The sequence below is a fragment of the Lathyrus oleraceus genome, chromosome 6 (genome assembly GCF_024323335.1).
Source record: "Lathyrus oleraceus cultivar Zhongwan6 chromosome 6, CAAS_Psat_ZW6_1.0, whole genome shotgun sequence".
Classification (NCBI taxonomy): domain Eukaryota; kingdom Viridiplantae; phylum Streptophyta; class Magnoliopsida; order Fabales; family Fabaceae; genus Lathyrus; species Lathyrus oleraceus.
The window spans coordinates 33,879,379-33,889,646 of NC_066584.1; the positions used below are offsets into that span (position 1 = coordinate 33,879,379).

At 35.2% G+C, this 10,268-nt stretch overlaps 1 protein-coding gene across 1 annotated transcript; it reads right to left on the reverse strand.

Moving 5' to 3' along the window:
* Positions 1 to 1,963: 1,963 nt before the first annotated feature.
* On the reverse strand, positions 1,964 to 9,580 carry LOC127093326 (L-arabinokinase). The gene is made up of 30 exons (XM_051032236.1): positions 9,519 to 9,580; positions 9,104 to 9,462; positions 8,796 to 8,903; positions 8,652 to 8,720; positions 8,355 to 8,438; positions 8,168 to 8,244; positions 7,865 to 7,931; positions 7,521 to 7,578; positions 7,362 to 7,429; positions 7,215 to 7,277; positions 6,767 to 6,820; positions 6,560 to 6,662; positions 6,367 to 6,476; positions 6,123 to 6,242; positions 5,920 to 5,976; positions 5,616 to 5,782; positions 5,378 to 5,519; positions 5,219 to 5,302; positions 4,563 to 4,688; positions 4,318 to 4,448; positions 4,147 to 4,228; positions 3,975 to 4,062; positions 3,753 to 3,796; positions 3,568 to 3,663; positions 3,401 to 3,477; positions 3,134 to 3,331; positions 2,838 to 3,003; positions 2,673 to 2,744; positions 2,344 to 2,547; positions 1,964 to 2,232 (listed from the first exon to the last, which is right to left on the reverse strand). Exons 2-30 carry the CDS (start codon positions 9,209 to 9,211, stop codon positions 2,065 to 2,067), a joined length of 2,991 nt encoding a protein of 996 aa, XP_050888193.1. The 5' UTR covers positions 9,212 to 9,462; positions 9,519 to 9,580; the 3' UTR covers positions 1,964 to 2,064.
* Positions 9,581 to 10,268: the final 688 nt, after the last annotated feature.

The window sequence follows — 10,268 nt, forward strand, 5'->3', positions numbered from 1 at the left end:
AGTATTGCATATTATTGGTCAATGATAATACATAATGATAGGTGGATGGAATCTAATCACAATAAATTTTCTCAACTGTTAACACCAAATTTTAATTTACATTTTGTCATTTTAACATTCACATACAATCAATATTTGATAAATCATAGAAGCTATTGAACGGTCTTTGAAAGATAATCAATCCATATGAAGATGATAAAAACATACTTTACTTTTGTACAACGACAACATGACACCATTTTTTTCAAGCTCTTACTATTTTCTTCTTCACCAAATCAAATATAATACTTTTAACATATTTTACAATTTTTTTTAAAATTTCACATACCATTTTGAAGATATAAAGAGAATCAAGATATATTTCATCTCAATCAGATTTTACTAGAGAATCTCATACCCTCGTGATAGTGCATTCTTAAGTTTGAGTTATTTCATTTTGACATCTAACTTATATTTAACTTTTACATTTTCTTGAAGATGTAATACCGACACAGTAATAGAGCTTTGAAAATTTAAAGGAGAGCAACATTCACCAAAGCATTGTCTTGGTCAATTTCAATTACTTTGAAGTAATTATCATAAGATTTCAATAGATCATGTCACCTTTATAAAGGTGAATTGACATTGTCTTCTTTTTCGGACACTATATAATCAAATGCATTGGAAAATGCAATCCTAGTAGACGTACCCCTGAAAAATCAAGTAAAGATATACGGTATGTGATGGTTTTATAAGTGAAATTCAATAGGAATATAGTTAGAAAAGTGTTAAGACATTATAATGGAATCTTAGTGACCCCTAATAATGTCTAGGAACTCTTAATTCACATTATACTACTTACGCATTATCCAAAAATACAAAATTATCATTCAGATTTTGGAAATACATCTCTGAACTCATAATGCATTAATGCTATGGCGCATCAACTAAGTATCATCCTAGATGAATACTAAAAAAATTTTCGGAAATACAACTTCGGAATTTTCAACAAATATGTTGATAATTGATCAGTCCATGGGACATTCTGAATATGCATCTTCAAAAGTTTGGGGCGAGATTTTAATATTTATTGTCACATTTGCATGTCAGATATTTTTGGAGATATATCTCCGAAATAATTTGATAAAACATAAAGTTGCATGATCACACAACCATACTTATTTTTCACTTAAAACCCTCACCAAAAACTCTCACCTCTCTTGCAGATATTAAATATGAAATCTATAATCTCCTATCTTACGGAGACAATCGAAGAATTATGAAGTTCGAGTACTGTTCACCGTCGATTGACAACAGAGGGAAGATTGAGGTCAACAATTTTGAACTCAAGAGAGATGCAAATGTAAGGACTATGTAAAATACATATTTTCGTTTTGAAACAAAAGTTTTGCTCGAGTTGGAAACGACGATTTCAAGATAAATCGAAGATGTTGAAGCGTCCACCTGGATATTAATGTGTAATATTGAATTTTACGTTGAAATCATCTATGTAATGTTTATGGTATTTTATGAATGTTAATTTTATTTTTTCAAATTACAAGTTTTTTGTTTTTGTCTCTACTACTGTTGTTTATACGTTACAGAAATACATTTACGAAAATGCACTTATAAAAATATATCAAAAATGCATCTTCGATATTAAAAAAAAAAAACTAATAGAATGTCACTCATAATGACTTACATTGAGTGTGTAATTGATGCGTCCGAAGATGGATTTTTAAAATCTAAAAAACATATTAGTATTTATTTTCCCGTAACATATAAAATGCATTAAGAAATTCTCAAACTGTTATTATAAAAATGCTTGATAGTAGCCCTGTTGTTGGTACTTGTTTACAAAGTCGCAAGAGTATTTCTTGAAATGACATTTTATTACTACTTGTCATCTCATTAACACATTTTTCTTGTCCAGTTATAAATTTTGTGTGATCTTTTGATTGTGTTCTCCATACACAAGAATAAGTATGCATAAACCACTATACATCATATAACTCCACAATTCGAATAAACATTCACATTATTGAGATACAAGCCATGATTGAGATACATAAATACAAATTATGATCAGCTTTCATTCTCTGTCAAGACTGCATTAAAATCACCATAGCTGTCAACTTTTTTCGGAGTAGCTCGCCGGAGAATCTTCAGGTAGCCGAACTTTCCCGCACCTGGCGACGATCCCTCGAAAATAAACGGCAAGTAACCAGTAGCTTTTTTGTACCTCTGCTGAATCTGAAATCAAATTTCATTACATGAGTTTAGACTCTTCGTATTTGACGAAGCCTCGTTTACTAAGGCCTTTCTCCGATGTTAAATCATAATACAATAAAATAAAATAAATACCTCGAAAATTTGTTCACTGCTCTTGAGACAATTTCTACCGATTACGCAAACTGTTCCACCCGAGCCCCCGCCAGTGATCTTGGCGCCAAACAATGTCCCGCCTTCGGATTTGGACGCTGCACTATGCTGCAATTCTTGTACCAAGTGTACAAGCCTATCTGTTCCATCAGAGCCAAGTCCACAAGCACTATAGCTGTAGTGGCACTGCAAATTATAGTTTATACTATAAATTATTTTTCTCACTCTAGCATCAAAGTTTCATTACAACTTTTGTAAAAATATACGAAAATTAAGACGTTTGCGTTGATCGATTGAAGCTGTACATGTACCTGATATAGCAATTCTCCTAAGGTTGTGAGTTGATCGGCTGAACTTGCTGATGTCAGAAGTGCTTTGAAGGTCTGCGCACCACATTAATTAGGTAAAAAGATGCAACAGTTAGAACAAAATATCAGTTAATTGTAACCGATTAGTTTATCGAATGAATTTCTAACCTTGACTCGGAAATTTTCATAGATAGGATGTATTGTGGGAGCTCTCACTCCGTAATTACACTTCTCATCAATAACAGTGACAGGATCGTTATGGTTTGTATATTTCTCCAAAAATGTCTCACCATCAACGGACTCAGGTATCGTCTTGGCGTAAAGAGCCTCAAATCTAACAATAGAAATTATAAGGAACTCTATCATCAACAAAATGTAATGCATGGAAATCAAAATTTTCAGACTATAAGAGATTATTGCGAATCACCGATAACTTTTTTTGAAATAAAGGAAAAAGGATTTACCTGTGAGGCATTAAATTGCATAAGTAATCTAAGGAGGTTTCTTGTTTAAGTAGCTCGATGTCATCTTGTTCAACTTCATCGGAATTCAACCCATTTGCGGCACACATCTCAGTCAATTCCTGAGAAGCCCTCGACTTTATCATCTTCATGCCCATGAATGCCCCGATTCTGACAGATCCATAATCTGCACCTCCAACACTGAAATAGAACATTTTTTAACCAACCTGTGTCCGTAACAAAGAAAAAATTATATAATAGAAAACCAACCTGTGTCTTATTCCAGAATCAATTCCCCAAACCCGGATATGACTTGGAATTTCGACGAGGCCGACAATTTCTGCAGGCTGCATCAATAACAAGCATTACCATAATATTGATTCTAAAGTCTCAAAAATATGAAAGCACTAATTTTTGTAGCTTGTAATGATACACACCTGGCAAATCATAGCTAGAAGTTTGTTAGCTTCACCACATGCTGAAGCCATCTGGTCCATGACACCGCATGGAGCTCCGACAATGTGATTTTCGACCTGATGGAAATTGTAACGAGAATGAGTGAGATTAAATCAAGGGAACATGCATATACGACAGCATAGAGAATCCGTGAGTATAGTCTAACCTTCTGGCAGAGCAAAGCCAGATCCCTTGAGCTGATATTTAATCCTGAGATACAAAGAAATAAATTAACATAATCAACCTTTAGTTGCAAGAAAAATTGATCTAGTTTGGTTTTGGTATACATCACAATCAGAAATCAAGATCGGAAAAACTGAAAAGTGTGTATTGTTTTAAACGAGAGTTTAATTTTTCATCATGAATTAATAAAGCGAAGCATTATTACCGTGAGCTGCTGCAATAGCAGCCATACTAGCGACCTCGACGGATGCAGAAGATGATACACCTTTCCCTTCTGGGACCGCGGATGAAACCTATACATATTTGATTACAGTATCGAAATCTTAGAAAATGAGATTGGGAAAGGTTTAATAAGATAGAAAGAGAACAGGAGGTACCAGCATGCTTATACTATCTTCAAATTTCACGCCTAATTCGGTCATTAAGACCAAAATTGCCCCAGCAACATATGCTGCCCACCTGCGAAAGTTTGTCAATAATCATATATTAGCATAATAGGATTCCAGAAGTGGCTTGTGCATATGAAGTGACGCATTTGTGTTACCGACTTTTGCGATGGATCTTGAGCAAAGTATTTTCTTGCTTTCTTATATGAGATTGGCTTGTCTCCATCCATGAAATCAGACAAATCCATGTCAAACGTAGGACCGCGGTTGCCTAACTCCGAGCCGTATGATACCTGACATGATCCAGATTCAGTTAAAACGCACATTAAGAAAAGCCATTATCATCTTCAAGAAATGGTGACGGTGTTGAATCAATGAGCGGAAATTCAGTAAGTTCTTTAACATACAATTTGCAAGACAGCAGTTGGATCCCCGCCTTTGTCATTCTGTCTGGCCTCGGCATGTTTCCAAAGTCTATGCTTACTCGGATGAACTCTTTGCAAAGCAACGTGACAGGCTTCTCTAATTGGCATCTGTAAAAGAGTGAAAACAAAGATAAGAAAGCATAGATTGAGTTGTCGTCTAAAAATCTCACGAATAACTTCCATTTCATTAACATTTTCAGTGTTAATAGTTGTTGTTAAGAATGTGTAATTGGACCTAACTCAACCCTACAAAACCAGTTGGTAGAGTGAGGACTGCCTCCATTTATAAACACATGTTCAGGCCATATATTGTCCGATGTGGGGCTCTTAACACACCCCCTCACGCCCAGGACTGGACATCTGGAGCGTGGAAATAAATGGTGGGTGGCCCGATAGCGGAAACCATAGTAGGTGACCCACCGGATCTTAGACGAGGCTCTGATACCATGTTAAGAATGTGTGATTGGACCTAACTCAACCCTACAAAACCGGTTGGTAGAGTGAGGACTGCCTCCATTTATAAACACATGTTCAGGCCATATATTGTCCGATGTGGGGCTCTTAACAGTTGTTATTATCTATCGGACAATATCAAATGCAATGAAAATAAAAATAATTAGGAGACAGAAAAATTTGACCTGCAGGACAAGGCTACCAGAATAATCAGCAATACCGCCCATTACATCTAACCTTCCCGGAGCTCTCGTTACGAAAATTTCTTCCTGTCACAATTCGAAGATGTGAGCTCAGAGAAAATTAATTTATAAAAAAAAAATTTCATATGAAATGATTAAGACCTCCCAATTGAAGAGATTAGCCGCAGCCTTGCGCTCTCGCCTTGTGTGTTTTTCAACCAACTCGGATAGGCTCTGTAAGAACGCCACAGTATCTGGAAGACCTTGGACATCTCCATGAAGAATGTCAAAGTCCTCAACTCCCCTAGAAAAATAGGAAATATAAACATAAGAGGTAAGTTATATTGCACATTTCGAAACAGCCAAGAAAATTAAACCGACGAAGAGATGTGACACTCACGAATGGGATGTAAAGCCGCTATTATCCAGAGGAGAACTAGGTAATGACTGGCCAAGTTGGTCTTCGGCTGTAGCATACCATTCAGGGATTGCAATATCTCGGCCGGGAGCTCTTTGGAGTTGATAACCAAGAACTATGGCATCACGCAATCTTCTTGCACCGCTAAGCTAAACATCATTAAGTAAAAAATATGAAATGAAAATCTAAGTTTAATCACTTTTGCAATATTTTCATTAAACTGAATCAATGACTAAATTCACGAAAAACGAACACGGTAATGAAACAGTAATCAGAAATGCTTTACCTTATCCGATGCATAATTTTTTCCAAAAGCCGTCTCCTGAAGGATGTGAGCTGCTACCTACAATACACCAATAGCAAGTTAGGGAAAGGAACAACCCTAAAAGAATATAAACACCAAATGGTTCAAATAACAAAATATAGGTAACACGATAGTGCTTAAAAATAAGTGCCGAAGAGAAAGTCAATGAAAGAAAAAGAGAGTACCTCGCCACCATTAATGCCTGCTTCATAGCAGGGTTTCAAACTTATAGCACGTTCAAGATAAGGCCTCCAATGACCGGTGATTAAATCTCTTCTGATCATTTCGACACCACATTGATAATACTAAATTAAAAAAACACAAGATGGTTACTATATCTTCTAAGACCCTCTCAACAGCAGCAGCAACAACAAAAAAAAACATTGAAGAGAAAAGCAAACTTATACGGAAAAGTCAATAGAATAATACCTCAAGCATATTTCTCAAAAATGGCTCTTCGTTGAAATAATCTCTTCTTACAAAGACAAAGGGACACTTGTATGCCAAGGCTTCACTACAGGTGCCATATCCAATTTTTCCTAAAATAATAAATAGAAATTGCAATTATATATATTCTTTCATTTAATTCATCTTTTTGCAATTATACAAGTTTCATACTAACCAAGCATACAGTCACATGCTGCAATAATGTCGGGCGTATATGCATCTTTAGGCAATGTTCTAAAATTCGGTGGTAGGTCCTCATTCTCAGAAGCACCACAAACCTGGATAATGAAAGCGAGATGAGATATGACAAAATATTATAAGCAAAATAATTTAATACCATTTTAATGAAAAGAATGATACAAAACAGCGGTGGAAGAAGTACCAGGCACAACCAGCCAGGCGGTAAAAAATCCTCCTTCAACTTCCATCCTGATGGCTGGAGATAAAACAAGAGTTATTAGTCAAACATGCCACCAATACGAGAATCAATTGAACAAATTCAGTGTTGCAAAATTGCAGCATTCTAGATAGTGTTGTTAAATTGCGGCTATAATGGTGCTATAACATAGTGGAATTTGAAAAAATCGTTATTATTCTGCACTATACTATTTTGTACAAAATATTGTAACTATAGCGGCGCTGTGATACTGTTTTATAGCGAAATTTGAACAAAGTGCTATTTTCTGTGATCTGCTATTGACAACACTTCTCTAGAACTCAACTACGTGAGTAATACAATAACAAGAAGTGCTTGCTGAGATAAAAAATTGAAGCAATTTTTATCTTTCATGAAAAAACTATTATCAAGTTTTCGGGATCAAAGAAATCACCTGCCCGCCGAAGTTGAGAATAACTAGCTTCACATCCTCAGGCACATTAAGCTCCTTCCTCACCTTAAACAAGCAAATTTACAAGCACATAGATTAGGAGTTAAATCACAGTATGGAATAGATCCATTGAAGTTTGGGAGGTAGTACCTCTTTTGCAGATTTGTGCAGCCTCCTCACCACCAAAGGGACATCAATAACATCGCGAAAAGCAGGCACTGTAAATATTGGAAACGTCACAGTTCTAGTTAATCATTAATTTAGTTAGGTCTGCATTCAAATAATGCAATTGTGTAAATATTGACATACTTGGACAATATCCCGGGAGGCGAATAAGGAACTCGCAATGGGAATAGTCCTCAGCTATCTGCATCAGTGTAAAATATTGATATTTGCGGCGAATTGTATAAAAGTGACTAAATGCTGAGCATACATACATATTTACTCATAAACATAATCAGTTATATATAAACAAACATCAATACAAACAATCAATAATGAAACTCCCACGTTCAGCGATAAGCCACCAAAACACAAAAGACTGAGGATCAGAATAGCACAAGTTATGTGTAATTATGATATCCAATTCGTGTGTCGTTCATATATTTAAGATATAGAGAAATATCCTTTGATATAAAGAGGATTATTGTCACCTGCCAAACTATTGAACGATGATGAAGTCCAGCAGCCATGACATACTCTGCATAGATGAAGTCCCAACTGAAATAACAAACATATGCAATGAGGGTATTATGGACACGTCGTAACAAAGGCAAACACAAAGAATGAAAAAAAAAAACAGAGACAAAACCCAAGAAAATAATTTTATATGCCAAATTTTCAACCACAATAGTATCGGCATATATATTTCTTCTCGACGTTGGTTTTAACTTATCTTACACATCAACTGTAAGAAAGCAAAAAGGAATAGAAAAATGGTAGTCGACGCAAGTTACCTGAAATTGGTCACACAGACAGATCTAATGCCAGCATCTGCTGCGGCGCGACAGGCAACCGGAACAACATCAGAGACCTGTTTTCTCAAAACAACTTAAAGTTACTCTAAACATAAAACAAACTAGTAATATCATTTTCTTCTAAATAAACTTTTTCGGATCAACAAGGGAAGAATATTCAACATACCACTAAGTCAGCTTTGATAGAGTTCAGCCACTCCGTTTCTATTGCCAAGATTTTAGCTCGGGGCTTTACTGCTGTTTCAGAATACTACCATAGCCAAATACAAAGCAACGGATCAGCGACGCAGATAAACATTCAATTCTTGAAGCAACTATTTCTAAGCATTACAGCTATGAACTATGAAGCACGGACACCAGAAACACACGACATTGACACTAACATGTTGACATTGATAATAATTTGAAAAAATGAATAAATTAAACCTAACCACGAGTGTCAATGTTGGCATTTATAATTTACCTTCTCCAAAGAAGCAAGGCGATCGACAGTCAAAGCATCTGCCTGAACAGCTCCACAATCCAAAAGCACCTGTTTCCGAGAGCATTCGGAATGAGGCTTACACTCTATCCATTAAAATCAACATGAATCAATACAGAAACTCACCTTGCGAATGAATAATCTTGGAGACTCAACCGCAGAGGTAAAAACAAAATCAGGAGCACCAGTTACCACATGCACATCATGTCCTGCATCGATCAAATGCCTCGCCACCTACACATTCATTCATCCATTCCAATTCAAAATTGAAAATCTAATCTAATCATAACAAAACAAAACAAAAAACAAAAACAAAAAAAAAATCCTCTTTTTATGAATTGGATTGGTAAAAAAACAAAACCCAAAACCCAAAATCAAAAATCAATTTTTACTATTGATCGAGTATCCCATTTGGCCAAAAATTGAGAAATTACCTCGGTGACTCGAGTTGCATGTCCAAAACCATGACCAGTAACGTAATAGGCAAAAACGAGATGTTTTCTGGAAGCTGAGACTCCATCACTTTCTTGCTCGATTCTCATTGTGGGGTGTTTGGTTCAAACTCAATTCAATCTCTATAACACGTAAAAACGATATTTAATAGATATTAAATAGTTGTTATCTAGTTTTGAGAATCCGTTTTTAGTATTTGGACAGCTTATAATTGAGAATCATGATCCTAAATAAAGACATTGGATATCGACGATGACAAGGTTATGGTTACATAGGATAGGAATGGAAAACAGGAATGAGTTGCGTGCAAAATTGCTGGAGGATGTTTCAAATCGGATATCTGTAATCATTTTTCAAAAGCGGATGATAAACTTACAAGAAGGCTTGAGAGGGAACCAATGAAGATGACATTGAAGCGACCCAAGTAAGAATCAGAGAGAAAAGCACCAAAAATGGACAAGATCATAATTCATAATTCATGTTCAGAATAAATTAATTTTTTTGAAGTAAGCCACAATGAAGAAGATGAAGATCATAATTCATGTTCAGAATTAATTGAAACCTATAAAAGTTTATGCCCAGAATTAATTGATTTCAATTGTATATACGATTTCGAATTAGAATTTGAATTAGAATTTAGATCTGAGTAGTTTCACTAGAACTATTTACCGTAATTGTTTATTTATTAATGAACATGATTCCATTAGATTCCTTGTCATATTCAAATGTATAAATTCTTGTTTCCTTTCTTACCTTTCTGCATCTTTCTTTTCATAAAGCAGTCACCTTGAATTGAAAAATATGCAATTTTCCAGTTCAATATCACTAGATGGTTTTCAAGTGTTTCAATTTTTTTCATTATACCGATGGCAATTGTGGTGATGTGTGGCTATTCAAGGTTATAATGGTTGTTATTCAAGTGTTTTTGTTTGGTTTCTTTCTCATGCAATTTTCTTAAAACTTTTCTATCCCAATAGCTATTGAGGGAGGGCACATCAGGGAAGAAAGGAGTTACTTGTCACTTGTTTATTGCTGACATGTATTGGTTATGGAAATCTCTAATTAGATGTATATTACTTATCTTATCTCTAACCTATGCAACCTATGCATTATGTATTGGTTAGGAAAAAAATAATTGTTTAAGAA

Coding starts and splice junctions, on each gene's coding strand:
- LOC127093326 (XM_051032236.1), bottom strand. CDS start 9,211: ATGAGAATCGAGCAAGAAAGTGATGGAGTCTCAGCTTCCAGAAAACAT. Junction 4,449..4,562: donor CAACTGCTGTCTTGCAAATT/GTATGTTAAAGA, acceptor GGATCATGTCAG/GTATCATACGGCTCGGAGTT. Junction 3,664..3,752: donor TGGCTTTGCTCTGCCAGAAG/GTTAGACTATAC, acceptor AATTTCCATCAG/GTCGAAAATCACATTGTCGG.